Here is a 22,248-nt window from a genome sequence, read left to right as displayed (position 1 = left end):
CTGGAAAAATGGCGAGATTATGTTTGAGGCTTTGTGATCCATTTTCTGGAAAAATTGTGGTTTCTTAATTTGGGCCATTATCTGGGATATTGGCAAAGTTTTGTTTAAAGGATATCTTTCGGGCCAAAATGGGATTTTGGCATGCGTGGAAAACTGAGATTTTGTGGGACATGTGCATTTGGCATTCTTTCATACATATTGTTTGAGTTTAATATGTTTTTATCTTGTGGCATTTGGATCTTTACATACCTGCGGCACCATTTTGATATCGTAAATTTTGATGCAAAGGTCAAGGAGGAGGACGAGGCTGAGACCGAGGAGGCGGTTCCGCCGAAGTATTGATTTGGAGTGTCATGCCTTGTAGTTTGGTGTTGAAACAATATTTGTGGCTTGTAATATTTTATTATGTATGTTTTGAACGGGTTTGTTTTAAACAAAGAAAAATTCTGGTACTCAGTTATAAGACTTTTGTTATCCGCTGCGTGTTTTTATTTGCACACTTGTTGCATGTACACACACTTGACACTCGGCGATAGGGTGGTGACCCGTGTTATACGTCTCGATTTCCATGTGTCCGTACGTGGGATTTGGGAGCGTCACACAGAACATGGAGCAGTCTCAAGGATTCAGAGCATCCAATGTAACACGCTCCATCTCTTTTTATTCCTCCTCTTTTTTTCATCATGAATAAATATTGTTGTATTGAGGATTGCTTCGTAGTCTCAAGGGATGACTGCATTGCCGTAAAAAGTGGTTGGGATCAATATGACATTAAATTTGGAATGCCCACAAAGCACCTAATCATCAGAAGGTTAACCTGCATATCCCCCCGACAGTGCCACCATTGCTCTAGGCAGTGAAATGTCTGGTGGAATTCAAGATGTTAGGGCTGAAGACATCACAGCCATTAACACTCAATCGGGTATTAGAATCAAGACTGCTATCGGTAGAGGAGCTTACGTGAAGGATATCTATGTAAGAAGAATGACCCTCCCAACTATGAAGTGGGTTTTCTTGATGTCAGGCTCTTATAATCAACACCTTGATACTAATTTTGACCCGAAAGCTATTCCGGAGATTAAAAGAATCAATTATAGAGATATCGTGACAACGAATGTTACTAGTGCAGCAAGACTTGAGGGGATTGTCCAAGATCGTTTTACAGGAATATGTATTTCTAATGTGACTATCTCATTGAGTAAGACACCAAAGAAATTGTAGTGGAATTGCACTAATATTGCTGGAGTGACAAGCAATGTGACTCCTAAACCCTGCCATTTGTTGCCCCAAAAGAAAAAAGTTGATTGTGCCTTTCTTGAGGATAGGCTACCCATTGAGGATGTACACATGAAGACTTGTTCTACTACAAAAACTACCTAGGTGTGAGAGATCATAATGTAACTTGTTGAAAAATCTGCATATCTCCAACATGTTGGTTCTCTAGAATAACTTAACCTAGCATGATGAAAGTATTTTCAAGTTTTTTATTTTTCATTCAGCTAGGCTTCATCATCATTTTAATTTGTTGTCGTCATAATTATATTTTTTAAGCATGCAAGTGAAAAGGAAATGAAATAAAGTTAGAAATTAATGTTTTCATCACGCGCAAAACAAGATGAAACAAGAATTCATGGCAATCTTTATTTACCTTGTAATATCCCTGCAATGGTGAGGCATCTGACTGGAGCTTTTGGGTTGAAAGGCGGTACATTTAATCTTTGTATTATCTATTTTCAGTTTCAAATTTACTAAAGACTCGCGCGTATAAATCTTGTTTTCTAAAAAAAAAAAATGCACAATATCAATCCTCACATGAACCAAGAGTATTTTACTTGCAAGTCAATGTGTGGACACCTATAACATGGCAAAAGTAAGTTTGTGAGAGGGGTTTGAAAATTGAAAGTTCAAAATTTTCAATCTGACAAGTGGGTGTTTTCATACAATAATGAATGAAAAAAAAAAAAAAAAAAACATAATTTGACCACAAAAATGGTTCAAAAAATTTTGAACCGATTTGATTAGGGAATTTTTTGTTGTCAAAGATTTATCCCATGTAACAAGTACATATTTTCTCTATACGTAAGCACCCTACCCTCAGCCCCAACACACCATAAATGGCCTTGCGGCTCCAAAACTGCCTTCATCCCGGCAGTTTCCCATACAAACTTGAAAAGCCGAAGAGCTCTATCCAACTGCCTCACCCCACTCCGGACAATCTTCTCCTCTTCTGTAGTCAAAATACTTCCCATGCACAAGCAAAACCTGTCCTCATCAATGCTATAAATTCCACCACATATATCCACTTCGATATCTCTAACATGTCCGCATAGATAATATAACAGAAGTGTGAACAAGCACTTGGATGAATGACCAAGTGTCTTGGAGAGCTTCTTCTGTACTAGACTCTCTTGATGTCGAGCTTCCTTGTACCCTATACTTTTATCAATCAATACATCCTTGATTTGAGAAAGTCCCTCTTTCATGACCTCTAGCTTCACCAGAAGCAAACACAAGTCCTTCTCGCTCTTCAAACAATCAATGAGGTCATTGAACATCTCAAGCACGTCTTCCCATTTATGTGAAGCAGAACAGTCAACAACTTTTGCAGGCACAAGCCGCATCCATGAAGTGGAGTCATGGTTAGAGGAAACAGCTGTGTCATCCAAGAATTTTAGACAGCTAGAAACTATCTGCTGACCCATCTCGGTCCCTTTGCTTGGACGTCGACAAGTTAACAAATCCAACTCAATTTTCAATCCATTGAGTATCTCCTCAAGTGCAGCAATCCATATCCGTTGTTGCGTGACCTGTGGGCATACAGTGAGACGAACGAGCTTCCTTTGCTGCGCGGAAATGTTCAGGAAGTTGCTCACTTTGGTAAGCGAATTCACAATCATGGGCTCTCTTTCACTAGGTGCACTGAAACAAGTAAGTGGTGTGCAGTTGGCACTCACCGCCGAAAAGGTAGTCACGTTTCCCCGAACCACTTGCTGAACTGATGGAGACCCAATAAAGACCCTGGCCATGGACTTGAAAGTTCGCAACCTGTGTTCGATTTGATCATCATAGACTATCGAATCATTACTTGCGTCAACCAGCCTTCCATCAACCCAATCCACATTTCTCAACGAGTGGCTCAATTTTATGATCTTTGGAAAAGCTTGATCATACCATTCACGAGGTAAAGGCTCTTGATGGGATAGTCCCGAGTAGTGATATAGTAGTGCATTGACATACATAGCTCCAATTTGCTTGGTTTCCAATAGCTTTGCACCATGGACAAGTTTCTGTAAATAGTTGTACACCATTATAACCCAGCGCAGAGGCCTTCACGTATAGCATATTATAGACTTCCTATGTTGTTCATGAGATCATTCATAAATTTTTATTTGTGGTCCATATGCATGCATTTGACCTACAAAATTTAAAAAAATATATATATTACTTGAAAACTGAAGTATATATGACTCTAGGTATCAACTCATAACAAACAAGTAATAACCACGTTAACCAAATACAGCTGCATCATAAACACTTATATTTACTAAGAAGAAAGAAAAGAGAAGGAAATGACAATGACACAAAGGAAATGAACAACAATAACCATTTTATTCCATACTTCAGTTGCAGACAAGCAATAAAAGGAAGTCCTAGGGAAGAAATAATTACCACCCCGCATAGGCTTAATAGAGGAAGGCAGTAGTTTTGGTTTTTTGAAGAGAAGAATGTTCAAGCAATGTCTCAATGATATAAGTGTTCAAGTCATGGATAGCTAAAGTATGAGCTAAATGTCTCTAGCAAATTTACCAAAATATAAGTGTTCAAGTCATGCTAGAGACATTGAGACACTTATATCATTGAGACATCTAAAGTATAAGTGTTCTCGTCATGGATAGACTCTTCTCTTCTAGAAGTTGAAGAGAAGAGTGTTCAAGCAATGATTTCAATTATATTTTATTCTGCTTCGAGAAATTCTTATTTGGTAAGTTCGACAAAGCATTTTTTTTTTTTTCCAATCAAAGGGTATAAACTGTATTGATGGAAGCTCTATAGCAATGACTGAATACATGTAGGAACCTCTAGCAAATTTAGCTGAAGTATGAGCTATATAACATTTAATTGAATATATTTTCAAACGATTTATTGTTTTACAGGAGATGACTGGAAAATATAAACATTAAAAAAGAAAAAGAGAGCAAAACGAGAGGAGATGAATACCATGTCAGTTCACAATACCTCTATGTGACAAACCTGGGCTGCTTCACACCACATCTACGTGACAAATTACATGCTAAGTGAGCAGAAACATATAGTATGGCTCCACTAATTGTTACCTCTAAACAAAAGCCAGAATGCCTCAATACCATTTTGAAACACTCATGATCTGCTTTTTACCATAAGAAAAGAATTCCATTGATATATTTAAGCAATTCAAAACATTAAGGTTATATGATTAAGATATAATATGAATAACTATGGCTGCACAACCATTCTGATTAATAAAGAAAATAATGGAAATATTGTTTGGATTAGATAGGTATATAAGACTGAGTAGCCATAAGGATCCCATTACAGTAGAAAATCATGTCACTGGATCTTAACTCACAGTGTCCTTGGAAGCTGCTGCAATGTCGACTGTACATCATGAGTTTCATTTGAATTCAATGTCTCCCTTTTCTTCTCTTTCTTAATTTTCAGGATGTCAATTGCGAATACTTCAAAGTAAATCTGTGATCAACTTAATTAGGTCAATCGGTTGGCTCAACTTTTTAGTTAATTAACCAAAAAAAAGACTCAAACTACTTCAAGCTTTGACTCACACCCCTCAAATCCAACATGCATTTTGCTGTGAGTAATTTCTAATCAATAAATAAATTTTTTATTTGTTATGACTGAAGATTAGTAATTCCTTTTCTTTCTATTATAAGATTTACTTCTCATTCAATGGCTCAATAATATGACTTAGGGGTAATATGTCTCTATAGATGTATATGCTGTGTAAATTAAAGAAATAACAGTAGGTACAAATTTAGAAACCACAGATTTGGTTTCAATATATCATGATGATGCATATTCTTAATCTACTAGATGTGACAGGTCGCAATCATGTTCATCATGGAAAAGGAATAACTTACAACAAAGAGAATTTCACCTGTTCTGGTAATTAATGATGTGAGATCAGGGGAAGACGAATTTGATATTTGTAGAAGCTGGTTGAAGGACAGATTTTTATTCAAGTCTGTGTGCTTTTCCAGTGCCTAATAAAATGATACTCTGCAGTGTTTGTGATCCTACATAAGCCTTCCAGCAAGTTAAAAAATAAGTTAAAATCTGATTTTAGTTTATCATAATAATAATAAAATTAATAAAAAATGAATTCCATAAAATAATGATATGAAAGTACCGAGATGACAACATCTAAACCATTTTATTTAATGATAATGGCTCCACCATGCAGTTCAACAGATCACAACACCGTACATTCACAACACCATTCATCAGCGCACCACACAGCACTTTGCAACTTATATCAAAATTCACAATGCACCACACAACACATTCCACAACACAGCACAACTACTCCGTTCACAGATCACAACATAGCACACCATTCACAACACCAACACAGCACACCAAACAACACTTCGCGTGGTTCAGCAATGGTATCCATTAAATTTTTTAAGTCCAGATTAAAAAAAAAGGGATACCTTAGCTAAGTATATATATATACACATATTGTTGTAAGTCCAGATTAATACCAAAAGGGATACTTGAACAGGTGGAATACATATATAGTTCTACAACACCAATATAATTCTGTAACTAAAGTAGCTGACCAGACCATGTAAGGATGAGTACATATATTGTTCTTCAAGGATTGGCACCACAGATGCAATTATCCTGTATGACTACACAGGGGAGTCAATATGCAACGCTCCCAGTCATGACTACATAGATGCAATTGTCCTATCTGACCCAACCATCTTAACAAAACTCTTGCTATTCATAGATATCTTGGGGCATCTGCAAGAATGGACCTAAGCAACATGACGTGTAGATCATTGCTGCTGTGCATCAGTGTCTATGGGAAGAAAATTGACAACCGAACATAGCTGATTTCTAAAAGATGGTCTGTAAAGATTGAAAGCAATTATAATGTTTTTACTAGGCTAAAGTGGGAACAAATATTATTACATATTCATAAGCAGAACAATATTTCCCACTCCTGTTTCAATCTAATGTTGCTATAATAGTACACCTCATGGTTAACGGTTTCGGCATATGATCTTAATTCTACTAAAGAATTAGGAAAAAAAATCCATATTGAAAAACAACACTGTAAAGACAATTAAAAAAAAAAAAAAAAGGAACCTTCACACATCTATAGGTAGGAAAAAAAAATCCATATTGAAAAACAACACTGTAAAGACAATTAAAAAAAAAAGGGAACCTTCACACATCTATAGGCAGGGATTGTACCAGAGAGATTGCAGCTCCTCAACATTCTGCAACATTAACCAACATCGTGTAAGAAACAACTATAGAAGTTTGTATGATTCAAGCTCCTAAGGGAGTTGAAACTTGCGCCTGATCTGTGCGTGGAGGAGCTGGCGGTGGTGATGCACGGTGGAGGGAAAAGCAGGGGCAGTTTCGGTTCAGGGGCTGGGCGTGGCTTCGCGGTGGAGCATGGGGGTGGACTGGTGGCTCGTGGTGGCGCTGCTAGCAGCTGTGGGCAGCGACTTGCGGGTGGCTTGACTTGGGAAAGGCCCACGGTGGCCCGTGGTAGCGAGGGGAAGGCACGGCGGCGGCGCTCGGCGCAGCAAGGGAGAACCCGAGAGAGAGATCGGGATGGGCTGGCCAACGGTGAGAGTGAGAGGCTGAGGGAGAGGAGGAGACAGTCGGCGAGGCTCGTGGGAGGTCCTGCTCGAGGCGGCGGCGCGGTGGTGGCGTGGTGGAGGGAGATCTAAGGGGGAGGGCTTCGGGGCTGGGCTGCCACGTGGAGAGAGAGAGAGAGAGGCCCGTGGGGGGAGAAGATCGGCGAGGGGAAGGTCGTCGGCGTGAGCTGGCGTCGATGGACGGCGGTGGCTGCGCAAGGAGGGAGAAGAAGAATGGGGAAAGGGGGCAGCGGCTGGAGAGGACTTTCAGCTGGGGAGAGAGACAATAAAGGGTAAAGTGAGGGGTTTTGCGATTGAGTAATTAGAGCACTGTAAAATTCATTGATACGTAAAATTTTAAAAAAAAAAATAGTCTAAAATATGCATCCAACGGATGCTTTATTTTTTTTCTATTTTACATTTGTCTACAGTATTACCTTGGATGTAAAAGTAACTGTACACAAATATAAATATATTTTAATTATTTTTTATCTTTTTTTATACTTTTTCTTTAAAATTAATTTTTTTTATTGTACTTTTTCTCTTATAAAATATTAAAAGGTATAATATTAAAATGATACGAAGAAAAAATAGATAAGTTAATGTATGATGTATTGTAAAAATTAGTATGTAAAATAAAAAAAGTGAGATTTGGTGATATATTATAAATGATAGGATGAAAAATCCATTGGGAGTGCTCTAACATTAGACTCATTAAATTTATTTTTAAAATTTGATGAAAAGTATATATTTTTTATAAATTCAAAACCTCTATATCTATAATTTTATATTATATTAACCATTAGATTCATCAAAATAATAATATAATATTTTTTTAATAACAATATTTTTTAATTTTTTCTTTATATTTTGTAATTATACTAATCATATAGACAGTAATAGTTTAATTTAGTACTTAAATAACTGATTCCCAATTAATTTAGAATAAAATAAAATAAAACCATAGACTTTTAAAATTAAAATAAAATATTAGTTTGAAAGTGAATAGTAAACCTTTAAATTTGAAAAAAGAGTAATAATTACTATACCTCAAAGCTTTCTAAATACTTTTTTGATGAATTTAATGTAGTGATAAATCCCAACAAATACGTGCAGATGAAAGTAAAAGTGATTTTCTCTTCGGGTGAGAAATGTACCCAGTTGAATGCAAATACTTGATTTTTTTTTTTTTAATTGATATCCTTCGGCTGCTTTAAATAAGCCTAGCCATGTACAAGGAAACCGAAATAAAAGGAAAGCTTGCTAACTAATAACTAAACTACAAAGCACGTAAAACAGAGTATAAAACAGAGCATGCAAATACATAAAAATAGAATAAAACTAACGGAAATAAATGTAACGTAAAACTCTCAACTATCCATTCCACTTCTGCACGTTAAGCTACAACCCAATCCATCTAGTGTACTCCTCATTCTTCACGTGGTCATAACTTCTTCCACTACATCCCACCTTCCTATCTGCATGCCACATAGTTTGTTACGTCCAATGTTATTCCAGTATTTGAGATTTTGTCTTAAGGGACTTACGTGACCTATCAATACTTCTCCCGTTAAGTGGACCTTGTCCTCAAGGTCCACACTTGGAAACATGTTCAACAGCTTACTCGTAGGCTACTCGGTCGCCTCCTCTGCCTAACGATGCTTTCATTGGACCAAATTTATTCCACTACACCTCCACCTTGGTCAGCCTCCAATGCCTGTTAATCAGTAATTTCCTCTATTATCACATTGCCAGCTCCCGCATATCCTTCCAAGAGTAACAATTGTGCTTTTTGGCATTTATGTCCTGCCTTGAATCGTTCATTACAGTTGAAATAGAGACCTTGAGCCCTTCTCCTTTGCATTTCCTCCCATGTTAAGCGCCTGATTGGAACAACAAGTACTGCGGAAGCTACACTAGCTGCTGGTGGAAGAGTTAGAGCTGCTCGTGTAGGTGGGGGTTGCAGTAAGAACTCCAGCGAACTCCAGCTGCTGTGTAAGTTGATCGTCTCGCATCCGTGCCAAGTTAATGGCATTCTTGAGGTATTGAGGTTTAAACATCTGAATTCCATTGGCAATTTCAGCTTTTAAGCCGCCCATGAACGTCCCTACCAACGCTCTTTGCGTCCATCCTCGTACCTTGTTACTGAGCTTCTCAAACTCCCATTGGTATTCTCTCAACGTTCCTAATTGCCTAATTCTTGAGAGGGCTTCATCAAAATTTTCGCAGCCTGATGGTCTGAAGCGAGCCCATAATTCTTCTTCAAATATTTCCCATGAAATCACTTGACCTTCTTCCTGAAGCGTCCTACGAAGCCATTGCCACCACTGGTTGGCCTCCCCTTCAAGATGGTAAGCAGCCATGGGAACCTTTTGGTTCTCTGTAGTGCCCTGGTATTCAAAGAATTGTTCCACCCGATTGAATCACTCCATTAGATCGTCTCCAGCGAAGCATGGAAATTCGAGCTTGGCTGATTTAGATGAGACAATCTGCCAACCTCCATCGTTGCCTTCTCGATGAGGGTTGTCGTGGTTGGGGTTCTCCTGATTTGTGAGCAGCACACTCAAAATACGATGGAGAGCTTCCTCCATCCACTGTAGACCTTCCTGAACTGTCCCGAGTCCCAACTCCAGATGCTCAATTCGCTCCTTGTTAGTACCCATAAGAAACCTGGCTCTAATACCGATGATAAGTCCCAACAAATACGTGCAGATGAAAGTAAAAGTGATTTTCTCTTCGGGTGAGAAATGTACCCAATTGAATGCAAATACTTGATTTTTTTTTAATTGATATCCTTCGGCTGCTTTAAATAAGCCAAGCCATGTACAAGGAAACCAAAATAAAAGGAAAGCTTGCTAACTAATAACTGAACTACAAAGCACGTAAAACAGAGTATAAAACAGAACATGTAAATACATAAAAATAGAATAAAACTAACGGAAATAAAAGTAACATAGAACTCTCAACTATCCATTCCACTTCTGCACATTAAGCCACGACCTAGTCCATCCAGTGTACTCCTCGATCTTCACGTGGTCATAACTTCTTCCACTACATCCCACCTTCCTATCTACATGCCGCATAGCTTGTTACGTCCAACGTTATCCCAGTATTTGGGATTTTGGCTTAAGGGACTTACGTGACCTATCATGTAGGTTCATTTTAAGTAAATTCGTATTTTACGAATCCAACTCAATTTTCAATCCATTGAGTATCTCCTCAAGTGCAGCTGTCCATATCCGTTGTTGCGTGACCTGCGGGCATACAGTGAGACGAACGAGCTTCCTTTGCTGCGCGGAAATGTTCAGGAAGTTGCTCACTTTGGTAAGCGAATTCACAATTATGGGCTCTCTTTCACTACGTGCACTGAAACAAGCAAGTGGTGTGTAGTTGGCACTCGCCGCCGAAAAGGCCGTTACGTTTTCCCGAACCACTTGCTGAACTAATGGAGACCCAATAAAGACCCTGGCCGTGGACTTGAAAGTTCGCAACCTGTGTTCAATTTGATCGTCAGAGACTATCGAATCAATATTTGCGTCAGCCAGCCTTCCATCAACCCAATCCACATTTCTCAACAAGTGGCTCAATTTTATTATCTTTGGAAAAGCGTGGCCATACAATTCACGAGGTAAAGATTCTTGATGGGATACTTCCGAGCAGGGATATAGGAGCGTAGCGCATTGACATACATAGCTCCAATTTGCTTGCTTTCTAAAAGTTTTGCCCCATGGACAAGCTTCTGTAAATAGTTGTACACCATTATAAGCCAGCGCATAGTCCTTCGGGTATGGTCAAACAACCTCAAGGATCGAAACCCAAATCCAAGCTCAGGATATCAGCGTTAGCAGTTCAATAGGACTATTCGTCGAACATATGGTGGACCTAATATATCACAACAAGGATTGTTTCCCGTGAAGTAACTCTAAAAAGGAAATAAGAAAGAGAACACAACACACAAGAAGAAGGGAGATCAACCGAGGAGGGAAGTATGCGTACTTGTATAACCTTCATGGAATGCAAAGGGTGGTAGTAGTGGCAAAGTCATGGTTTTCATTTCGCTTCTCAATCTATAATATATATAAATATATAATTAATCATTAGATAATTTAGATTTATCATATATTACGATGGTATTCATTTCAATACAATAATTATCAGCGACCCTCAGACTGGTTGTTTTCTTTCCAAAAAAATACATCGTCCTAAGCCCAATTAGTTGGGATTTTAATCTAGCAGAAAATACTTTTAATCTAGCAGAAAATAGTCGTTGTTTGTTGTTTTTACACTAAATACCCACCACCTCACATATGCTTAAATTCTATAAATTATAAATTTCTATGGGAAAATGTCATTAGTTATTCAATCATAGGAAGCCAAAATGAACGAAATACTAAAACCTCAGGATTTTGAGCTTTAGTGCAGGGATGACTGCTGAGTGTTCCTTTAAAAAGAAAGAAAAGAAAACCACGGAAAGGGAACTCTCTCTGTCTCTCTCACCCTCCAAACGCTCAACTCCTTTTCCCCTCACACTCAAGTTAAAACTTGTATTACCCTCCCTTCCTTGCTATAATAATTTATGGTACTGGCATAACTCGATCCCCAGGTATTTGCATACGGTGATCTCGATTGGGCCACCCCACCCTATAACAACCACACAAATACAAACACATAAAATAAAATAAATTAAAAAGAAGAAGAAGAAAGGCCACTGTCTTTTTTTTCATTCTTTTCTTTCTTTCTACTAATGTAATTCTTTTTCAATATCTGAATTCTTCTTTGTTACTTGTTTCAAAAAGACCCATTCATCCCTCATTACATCTATAACTTGGTCCAAACATTAGCCCTCCCATACAAGGTCGTTTCTTTTCTGAATGGATTTTAGATCCCTAGAGTTCCCATAAGAGAGATACACCCACAATATAGGTCCTACAACATATCTTCAATATTTAATGCTCCCTGAAAAATTAAACCTAGCAAAATTAAATATTGCGAGATATATTTTGCATGTCTATTTCTCTCCCACTCTAAATCTTAGAATTTGGGCAAAAACTCAGATCCAAATCCTTGCTACATGAACCGTTCAATTACAACAGCATAGCAATAGTTCCCCCAATGAACTGTGGTTTGACCAAATTTATAAGAGGAATGCCTTTATATCAATTCAAAATTGCAGGTTCTTTAAGAAAAGCATCCCCCCGGCCTCCCAAAGTAGCATGGGAAGATCTTCACAGGTGCGCTTGTCTATTATGGCTTTGCAAAATGGAATGGCATCCGCAAGCACAGCTGCTCAATAACTCCACTTTTAAATCGTTTCTTTGCTTGATGCAACTTGATCTCATAAAGCTTTGGCCAAAGTTTTCCAGTTACTACAACCAAACAAATATATATATATATAACAAATACAGATGGGTGATTAATTCAGAACCATAATACCAGGACATGCTAGGAATCAAGCCGTAATCAGATGCAGCAATATTGCTTTGAAAGTGCTTGACAACAAAACAATGTCTATCTTAATATCTATACACGCATTAAGAGATCGCAAAGAATGAAAAGCAACTGGATGCTGAAGAGTTTACAATGAGACAAATTAATATAAATTTAAGAAGTGGTATTAATCAATAGCAGGAAAAAAAAAATAATCTTTAGAAGAACGTACTATCTGTTCCAAAACCCTCTTTTCCCCTTACTACCAGCAATCTGACTATAAATAGCCAGTTTGAAACATAGTTATTCACAAATGTGCAATCTGGATATAATTGGTCATGAAACATCAAATTTTCAATAATAATAATAATACAGGACACATGCAAATGATGATAAAGGGTGAATGTAGAAAAGGAATGTCAAATATTGGAGCTTACCAAAAACACGCTTTTCCTCGCTATCCCAAGCTATGCCATTCAAAACATCAACACCCTAGAGAGACAGCAGATTTTCAAATAACTCAATTAGGTTAGGCAGTTGAAAGATACAATGAGTTCTGAAATGACATCGGGTTTTAAGAAAGAACAAGAGGAATCAGAGAAAACACATAAAAGGAAAGACATTTCGGCAGTTTCTTCCTCTCACTATAAACCAAAAACAGCCTACATTGTATCACATGAGGGGTACTATGAAAGCTAATGTAATTCGTTTTTTAACAAAAATAGATCATTCTTTTTTTTTTCAAATGCTTACATAATTCCCAGCTGCTACCAATTTTTCCCTGCAATGCATAGAAGGGAAGAAAGAGGAAAACTGAGTGCAATTTCAGGAACATAAAATTTAACTTAATTACAATTCTCGAGTCAGCCAATTAATAGAAAGTAAACCAAATGCATAGAAAAACCTTAAATTTTGAAGGAGAATCCATCCAAGTACAGTACCATCCTTAGGCGAGATTCTAGCAATGCAGTCTGTCTACACATAAGCATATAGAGTTAAACAGGTAATCCAAGAAAACAAAACCATTTCAAGCCACAAATCAACTGTTATCTAAAAAACATGGGTATTATGTAAATCATGGACCATAAAGGCATTGGGATGAGAAGTACTCTGCAAAGAACCACTTTTTTCTCCTTTTATCTACCAGCCTTGAACCTTTGACCATGATGAACATCAAAGTATGCAACTAACTGTACCACCAAGGCAACAAAGAAGACAGATATGCTAATTCCCACTTAAATAGGCACAACAATGTCCACTCCTATAAAGCCCCCAAGCCATATGAAAAAATGGTCATGGTCAATTTGTGTAAGGACATACCTGCCAAACATTGGCCCATACTTCTCTGTCAATAAACTCCAGTTCGTTGAGGTTGTGTACTTCATCACCATTATATTTAACAATATCTTTTCTTATGACTGCATAAAAGAAATTAAAATCCAATTAAGTACTAACAAACATAAGTTTAAACTACTTAAAATTCAATAAAAATATACCACCACATTATATGGAAAAGTGCATGTAAGGGGGGTGAAAACTGAAGGCTGTGAAAATTTATTGCCACAACTTGAAGCTCAAAATTTCCTAAATGTGATGCACCACGAGTAATGTCAGGCGCAACCTCAGATAAATAAATAAATAAATTGCAAAAGAAAATGCACCCACTAGTTATTTTGGAGGGGGAAGGGGGACTTTGTTATTCTGGGAGAAGGAATGGAATTGTATTAACATATTGTATGCAATATAAACCTTTCAATGTGTGAGGGTTGATCAGATACAATGTTGAAGTCCCATCAGTTCCAAACAAGACTTCTCCGTCAGTTGCCAAACCCCAACCATCTTGCATTTGATGCGTAAAATTTTCAAACTGCATTCAGCATAAAATCATGAAGCTTGTCACATATTTGGACCATCCATATCGATGGCACTCCAAAAACTTAGTCAAAGAGAACATTTTTTTTTTTATAAGAGAACATTAAAAAGAAAAAAAAAAAAAAACAATATTTGATCTAAGAGACTAAGATTATATATATAAAAAAAAATTAATAGTATAATCTATTTCTAAACAATAAACAATAAAATATCTGTCACCACAGAATGAAATCGAAACATAGAGAAGACATAATTTTTTTCAAGATAGTAAGTTGTGAATCACTGTTAAATCATCCTGGAAACAAACAAATTTATTTCCATTCGCTCCCAGAGAGCACAAAACTTGTCACTCTTATGGAAACTAAATTGATGATGCCACATTACATTTCCTGCTTATCCATCAGGTCTTCATTGATCCCCAATACCCATGTTGTGTGCCACATCCAAAATTGAACATTATGAGCTAATCTTCAAATACCAGTGTCTTGAGGATCATATTTTGACAGTTGGAATTTCAAGTAGAAGACTATGACCCACACACACAAGTAGATAACCACATACTTTTTTTGATAAGTTGACAACTACATATAGTACACTAATCTCATATCACAAATCATCAGAACTTTCAGCTTCACCTTAAAACTTCAGAATTAAATAAATTCATAATTGTTTTTTGGTGGGGTTGGAGGAAGATGGAATATCTAGATGAAATTGACAGCCAAACTCTAAACATCTTGAGTCTAGAAGGGGTATATTTCTACATAGGTTTTCTTCAACATTTTTGTTTTAAAAAACTTTTAGTTTCCACTGTGATTTATTTCACCTGCTAACAAATACAAGGAAGAAAAAAAAAATTACATGAGGAAAAGAGGTGAAGCACAAACTTTGCTCAAATTATTTCGGTCATATATGAAACCAGTATTCTTCAACCACGTTACTTGGAACAGCCTATACAGGAATATAAAAATTACTAGATCAGAATGTTACTCTTTCAAATGTGGAAAGAACAAAATATGTATAAATCAACAATTTAAAAACTACATGGACATATACAATGTAAATGGTGAGGCAAAGGTAACAACATTTTGGAGGAAAGGCATATATGTTAATTGAATTAACTAAACATGCACAACAATTATTTTTTGCACATACAAAACCCCCCTCAAGTTATTTAGATTTTAGAAATATGAAATACTAACCCTGCTCAAGTTATCAGTAAGATGTGGGCCCCGCAACAAGATAAAAAAAGAAAATACATGTCACACAAGGGCAGGAAGTCCTTTTTTTTTTGAGAAAAGTAAGAAGATATATTCAAAAGAATAGGCAAAATGCCACGTTCAGTACAAAGAATGTCCTACACTACGTAGGATCAAAAGAAGTAAGAAACTCATGTAAATTCTGGCCATTAAAACTAACAGCAATAGCTCAAGTACAGAGAGTTCTAAAAAAGAAGACTTTCAGCTCCTCCCTTGATCTCTCTTTGTCCTCGAATGTCCGCTCATTGCGTTCTTGCCACACACACCACATAATGCATATCGGGATCATCTTCCAAATTGCCTTAATCTGGGTGTTGCCCCTTAAACCTGTCCAGCTAGCAAGAACCGCCACAACTGATTCCGGCATAACCCAACCCAAGTCTAATCTACAGAAAACCTCGTTCCATAGCCTTCGAGCTACCTCACAGTGTAATAAAAGATGGTCAACAGATTCTCCCCCCTTCTTGCACATACAACACCAATCTGCAATGATCACCCTTCGTTTTCTCAAGTTATCCGTTGTGAGGATCTTGCCCAATGAAGCGGACCACACAAAGAATGCCGCTTTGAGAGGCGCCTTGTGTCTCCAAAGCTTTTTCCAAGGAAACTGTGAGGGTTGCCCTTGTGTTAGAGCCTTATAGAAAACACGGACTGAAAACATACCTTTTCCCGACGGTACCCACCACAACGAATCTAGAAGCTGCGCACTTGGTTTGGTTGAGTACAAAAGGCTGAAAAAGGCTTCAAAAGTATCCACTTCCCAATCTTGGGCAGCCTTGCTAAAACTGATACTCCACTGAATTTGCTCCCCCATCACCACCATGACTTCCGCCACTGATTTTTCTTTGTCGCTTGCAACCAAAAATAGTGTCGGAAATAAAACCTTAAGCGCGCAATTACCACACCAAGTGTCATACCAAAATTTGATCCTGTTCCCCTCTCCTAAACGAAGCCTCGTATAGTGAGAGAAAACCTCCCATCCCTGTCTGATATGTTTCCACAAACCCGCACCATGAGCCCCTCGCACTTCCTTAGAACACCAACCACCCCATAATTCTCCATACTTATTTTCGATCACCAACTTCCAGAGAGCTTCTGGTTCTCTGTGGTATCTCCACAACCACTTTCCAAGTAGAGCCTGATTAAAAATTCTCAGCTTTCTAATGCCCAACCCCCCACTTGAGATGGGCTTACAAACCTGTTCCCACCTGACTAGATGAAACTTAAACTCCTCACCTATTCCGCCCCACAAGAAGTCCCGTTGTAGTTTCTCAATTCGAAGTGCCACCCTTGATGGAAGAGGGAACAGGGATAGAAAATATGTTGGGAGGTTAGATAGCGTACTCTTTATAAGCGTAACCCGACCCCCTTTTGATAAGTACATTCTCTTCCAACCTGCTAAACGTCGCTCTACTCTCTCAATCACTGTATCCCATAACGCCACTGCTCTCGAGGGGGCCCCCAACGGAAGGCCTAGATATGTCATGGGGAGTGTAGCAGTCTTACACCCCAAAGTATTCGCCAAGTGTCTTAGACGCTGTACACCACCAACAGGCACCATCTCTGATTTGTCCAGATTCACCTTCAAGCCTGAAGCTACCTCAAAGCACAGTAGGAGTGCCTTCAGAACTCTAACTTGGAGTTGGTTCGCCTCACAAAAAATTAGTGTGTCATCTGCAAACAACAAATGGGAAATGTTAATACTACCCCCTCCTGGGGTTCCAATCAAGTAACCAGTCATATGCCCATTTGCAACCAGGACTGAGATCATTCTGCTCAAAGCCTCCATTACAATGACAAAGAGTAATGGTGACAACGGATCTCCCTGTCTTAGTCCCCGAGTGCTATTGAAAAAACCTGTAGGGCTTCCATTGACTAAGACTGAGAATTTCGCCGTAGAAATGCACCATCGGATCCAAGTACGCCATCTCTCCCCAAAACCACACTTCCCCAAAATGTCAATTAGAAAGTCCCAATTAACATGATCATACGCCTTCTCCATGTCTAGCTTACATATAATCCCTGGATGACCCGCTTTTAATCTACTGTCCAAGCATTCATTGGCGATGAGCACTGCATCTAGGATCTGTCTATCCTTTACAAATGCATTTTGAGGCTTTGAAATAATCTTTCCAACGATCTGACTAAGGCGATTTGCCAGTACCTTGGATAAGATCTTATAGACCCCATTGACTAAGCTAATGGGGCGAAACTCTTGTATGTCCTCCGCTCCCGCCCTTTTTGGTATTAAGGCTATAAATGTGGCATTTAAGCTTTTCTCAAACTTTCCAAACGAATAAAACTCCTTCAGCACCTCCATTAAGTCCTCCCTTAGGATCTCCCAACAAGTTTGGAAAAAACCCATCGAGTACCCATCTGGACCCGGAGCCTTGTCTTTCGCCATTTTCCGTACCACTTCTATCACCTCTGCCTCTTCAAACGGCCTCTCCAAACGATTAGAGTCCGAAGGTCCAATGGACTCGAAAGCCAACCCCTCTAGCTTAGGCCTCCACCCCACCTGCTCAGTAAGAAGCTGTTCATAAAAACTAACCACGTGATTGTTAATCGCTTGCACATCCCTGCACTCTGACCCATCAAAGGGCAGGAAGTCCTTGACGAGCATAAGTCATACTTATTTGCTCCAAGCTTTGCCGTCATAGACTTCTTCCATTTAATCAATCCAAACATACTTAAATCTACATTTGTTATGCCGTAAAGTGAGGCAACCAATGAGATAAGGAAGACATGGTAAATCTCATGCATGAAAATGTAGTATTCCCAGGATGGGTGGGTCATGTCCATCTGTGTAGGTGCACATCTTTGGTTTTTTTTTTTTCTTTTTTTGTTGGCATGTGGTTATATTATAATAAAGCATCTCAGGTGCACTTAATTATCTTAATATGCAAGCTCAAATACGAAGAAATGCCTGAACCAGCACTTCAAGTTGACATAGCACATTATACACAATTTTTTTTTTTATTGGCATAGGGTGTCCAGAACAATGTCTCTACTAATCCTGGGGGTGCACAAGCCCTCAGCAAGGAGTTTCCCGCAAGTACACCTCGGGTAATTCAAGGGAAAAATCGTCCCGTCCGATGGCCCCTAGAGATTGTTCGCACCCAAGGAGATTTGAACCTTAGACCTAGGGGGAGCATACACCCAAGCCCAAGGCCTTTACCGCTTGAGGCAACCCCTAGGGGTTTAGCACATTATACACAATAATCACACAATATGAATCCGAACACTCCTATCACCGCAACAACACGTGCATGAGCCTCTAATAAAGATAAAGATAAGACCCTCAGTACTACTACACCAGATTATCAGAACATAGGCCTTTAGGGGGCCAAGCAGAGTAACAGTGGCTGATTGGCAACAAATTATTATACCCTTGATAATGCTGTCCTGGTCCTTAGCACAGTGGTCATTAGGTAGACAGGAAAATTTCGCTAGAAACTTAGATGGTACTTTGTAGATGAAAGTACCTCTGAATAAAAATCGAGTAAGAAATACAGAATACCTGAATTTTCTTAACCAACAAGACAGTAAAAACGAAACTATAAGTTTTCCTTTCTCTTACAAACCTTTCACCAAGTAGAGTTAAACCCTCCCCAAAGTAAGAATCATCCATATTATGAATAGCCTCAACCTGTAGATACCAAAATATAAGAAATTTATAATTGAAATCTCCAGTTAAGTGTTGCAATCTGATTAGTACGGTTACTAAATCAAGTACCAGAAATCTTATCACAACTATAAAATCTTCTATCCTTTAATGCAGCATATTATGATCCACTTTCAAATTAACATATCTGTGTCCGTACCACAGTAATCAATCGGTCTGGCCAACACAATTTATTTTGAAAGAGTATTCCATTTGCCTTTAACGTGATAATTATTCATGTTATAATGGAAAATGAAAAGAACCGGGTATTTAATACAAACCAAAGAGGACATGAAAGAAGCAGAAAATTGATTTGTACCTTCCCAGTCTGGAGAGCTACTTTCCGAATCGATGACTGAAACAATGAGTAAATAAAAGGTCCAGTGAGGAGGTAAATAACAGCAAAGGATCTTTCAAGATATATAATTTACTTTGAAGAAAATAAAATGTCTGAATGGAAAAGTTTTAGATGATTATACATAATACAATTTGGATCTTGTTTACCTGCTAAAAGGCCTGCTAGGTGCACACTCACAAACAATCGATAACAGAATATCATTTTATGATAAACATGGAATATCAGCCAAGGATTTATCAATTCAATGCAACATAGAGCCTAAAGAACAATTCATAAATTTAGTCAATTCAGTGACCACATATTTTGCTTTATTTTTTCCGAGCCAAGCCATGCATTTGAATCATCAGGTCTACCGAGTGCTTCAATTGATCTTCTAAAGTAGAAACACCTCAGAATAAAACGAAGGAGGACACCTGACATATTAAATACAGTTTATAACTGGAACAGAAATCACCTTTCCATGAAGACCAGTTGACTCAAATATAGTGCCATTTCCTGCATAAAGAAGCCCCTGAAAACAAAAAGGTATACACATTGTTATCTCTTTTTGCCTGCACAGAAAATAATTTCCCAAATTAACATTTAGGCATTTCATATAGGAAGCAAAAATACAAGTAAAATAATCCAAAGAGTAAGGAAATAGATTCATCTAGATAATAGACACTGCTTGAGGTTCTCAATCCCGAATGATGTGGCATGCTACTACAAAAACAATCACCCGACTGACAAAAACTGATGAGAAAGAGAAGAAAGAAGAGGCTTCCACTCTCCCTTAATAAAATTAGGGCTGAGCATCTCGGCGGAAAAGAAGTAGCGCCCTTCGAATGCTCGACGAAACTTACATTACGGAAACATGGAGGTACCTGAGTGAAGGCATCAGGATCGTGAGGAAACTCGTTGACCACCTCGATCGTGTAGATTTTGGGAAAGGAATCATCACGGACGAATTTGTTCCGAATGTTGGACGAAATGCCCAGTAGAACAATAACGGAGAGAAGCAAGACAAGGGAAAGAAGAAGAGAGGACTTTTGGAAGTATGAAGAAGGGTTAGGGCGGGAGGCCATTGGAGGGGATGGGTTGAGATTCGTTCGCTGTTTATAGTTTTTTTTCTTGCGAATTAAAGATCCACTCGCCATGAAGTAATCGAGGATTTGTTGCTGTTCATTGGGAATGGAATCGTAACATTGGATCGCGGCTGAAGTTGGTTGACTATTCTGTTGGCAGTTGATGCCGGTCGTCGGACAATGGCTATACAATTTTTTATTTTTTATTTTCTTAATCCTAATTTGGACGGTAAGATAAAATAAAATTAGATAGTTTTAAATAAAAATTAAAAATTAATTAAAATATTATTAAAATATTATTTTTTAATATTATTATTATTTTAAAATTAAAAAAAGTTGAATTAGGATTTTAAAAATTTGAATCATTTATTATATTTTATATGAGAATTTAAGAAAATTATAATAATGAAATGAGATGAAACACTATCTAAATCCAAACGAGTTCTAAGTAGAATATTTTGATTTTGGTAAAAGATTTCTTAAAATGCAAAATAAAGAAATTGCTGAAAAATCTCAATTTTCCATAATAATGAAATTTGATAGCAGATATTAATATTAAAAAAAAAACAGAGACAGGCACACACGTTATTTTTCTGAATAGGCCACTAATCTTTGAAAAATACACAAAAACAAGAATCTCCTAACTGTGCTAAGGAGGTTTTCTTGCTGTGGGCAAGGTAGTCTCCTAGTTTGTTTCAAACTGAGGAGGAGGTTGAGATGTCAAAGGAGATTCTAGAGAAGTGGGGCAACCTCAAATTGACTGAGGCTAAACAGAAAGAGGTGCGGGTTTATATTTCTGTGGATGAAGTGGTGACTAAACATGGGAGGCTTTGTCTAATTGGCCTTATTGTGGTGGACAAAATAATCAGCAGAGAAGGTTTCAAGGCCACAATGCTAAAGGTTTGGAAATTAAGGGGAAGGGTTCAATTCAAAGGTGTCGAGGACAACCTTTTCTTGATCGAGTTTCACAATGCCCACGATATGGAGAAGGTGGAGAGAGGATGACCATGGACGTTTGATTGTAACTTGATATGTCTCAATGAGTTTGATAGTCTCGTTGTACCAAAGAACATTGTTTTCGACAATGAAACTATGTGGATCCAGGTTCATAAAATCCCTCTTAGTGGAATGACCAAAGTCATTGATGAAAAGATAGGGAGCATGGTTGGTGAAGTAGTGAAGATTGATGTTGATGATGAATGGATTGGTTGGGAGCCTTGCTTACGAGTCAAAGTTGTTGTCACTAAACTCCTTATGAGAGGAATTCTTCTTTCGATTAATGGCAATAAAGTTTGGATTTCTTTCCTATATGAAAGACTTCCATATTTCTGTTTTAGTTGTAGCATTATTAAACACGGTGCAATAGGTTGCTCTGAACCTGTTACAATGAGATCTATGCATGGCAATAATGAGGCTCAATATGGTGCATGGTTACGTGCATCAAACCAGAGGGTGATGGCTTGTTGGTGCAAAAAGGTGCTACAAAACAAAAATAGTGAAAGAAAGTTTGCTTCAAGGCTTGTTACAAATGTCTTTTTTTTAAGACAATATTAGCCTCCACCAATTACGGTATGCACACGGGTTACAAGCGAATTTGCCTTTTAGATATAATAAAGCCTAGAACAAGTTTGTTTGTCTGTCTAATTGTGTTATGCACACACGAAATTAGATTCCGAATACCCTCAGATTTTACTATTTAACCAAGAAATTAGAAATCTTTTCTCTGCAGAAT

General features: G+C 37.9%; 2 protein-coding genes and 1 pseudogene across 12 annotated transcripts; 1 reads left to right on the top strand and 2 right to left on the bottom strand.

Annotated features, from left to right (window-relative positions):
• Positions 1-560: 560 nt before the first annotated feature.
• LOC122308766 lies at positions 561-1,380 on the top strand (annotated as a pseudogene).
• A 508-nt stretch (positions 1,381-1,888) lies between these two features.
• LOC122309845 lies at positions 1,889-6,718 on the bottom strand. 10 transcript variants are annotated; one of them, XM_043123538.1, is made up of 5 exons: positions 6,481-6,718; positions 5,153-5,301; positions 4,607-4,728; positions 4,237-4,272; positions 1,889-3,287 (listed from the first exon to the last, which is right to left on the bottom strand). In XM_043123538.1, exons 4-5 carry the CDS (start codon positions 4,270-4,272, stop codon positions 2,037-2,039), a joined length of 1,287 nt encoding a protein of 428 aa, XP_042979472.1. In that variant the 5' UTR covers positions 4,607-4,728; positions 5,153-5,301; positions 6,481-6,718; the 3' UTR covers positions 1,889-2,036. The 10 variants fall into 10 exon arrangements, with proteins under 10 accessions (XP_042979472.1, XP_042979474.1, XP_042979475.1 ...); XM_043123540.1 differs by having other exon boundaries at positions 4,237-4,728; positions 5,153-5,291; positions 6,452-6,718; XM_043123541.1 differs by having other exon boundaries at positions 1,889-4,045; positions 4,078-4,728.
• Positions 6,719-11,795: 5,077 nt separating this feature from the next.
• LOC122309844 (glutaminyl-peptide cyclotransferase) lies at positions 11,796-20,704 on the bottom strand. 2 transcript variants are annotated; one of them, XM_043123534.1, is made up of 11 exons: positions 20,316-20,704; positions 19,907-19,963; positions 19,414-19,449; positions 19,015-19,079; positions 15,059-15,122; positions 14,052-14,169; positions 13,623-13,720; positions 13,207-13,277; positions 13,056-13,083; positions 12,740-12,794; positions 11,796-12,241 (listed from the first exon to the last, which is right to left on the bottom strand). In XM_043123534.1, the coding sequence occupies exons 1-11, from the start codon at positions 20,586-20,588 to the stop codon at positions 12,120-12,122; spliced, it is 987 nt and encodes a 328-aa protein (XP_042979468.1). In that variant the 5' UTR covers positions 20,589-20,704; the 3' UTR covers positions 11,796-12,119. The 2 variants fall into 2 exon arrangements, with proteins under 2 accessions (XP_042979468.1, XP_042979469.1); XM_043123535.1 differs by having other exon boundaries at positions 19,907-20,003; positions 20,316-20,448.
• Positions 20,705-22,248: the final 1,544 nt, after the last annotated feature.

This window comes from Carya illinoinensis, chromosome 5, assembly GCF_018687715.1.
Source record: "Carya illinoinensis cultivar Pawnee chromosome 5, C.illinoinensisPawnee_v1, whole genome shotgun sequence".
NCBI lineage: Eukaryota > Viridiplantae > Streptophyta > Magnoliopsida > Fagales > Juglandaceae > Carya > Carya illinoinensis.
Note: the sequence above shows the minus strand (reverse complement) of the source record. Positions and strands in the feature narration are given on the sequence as shown.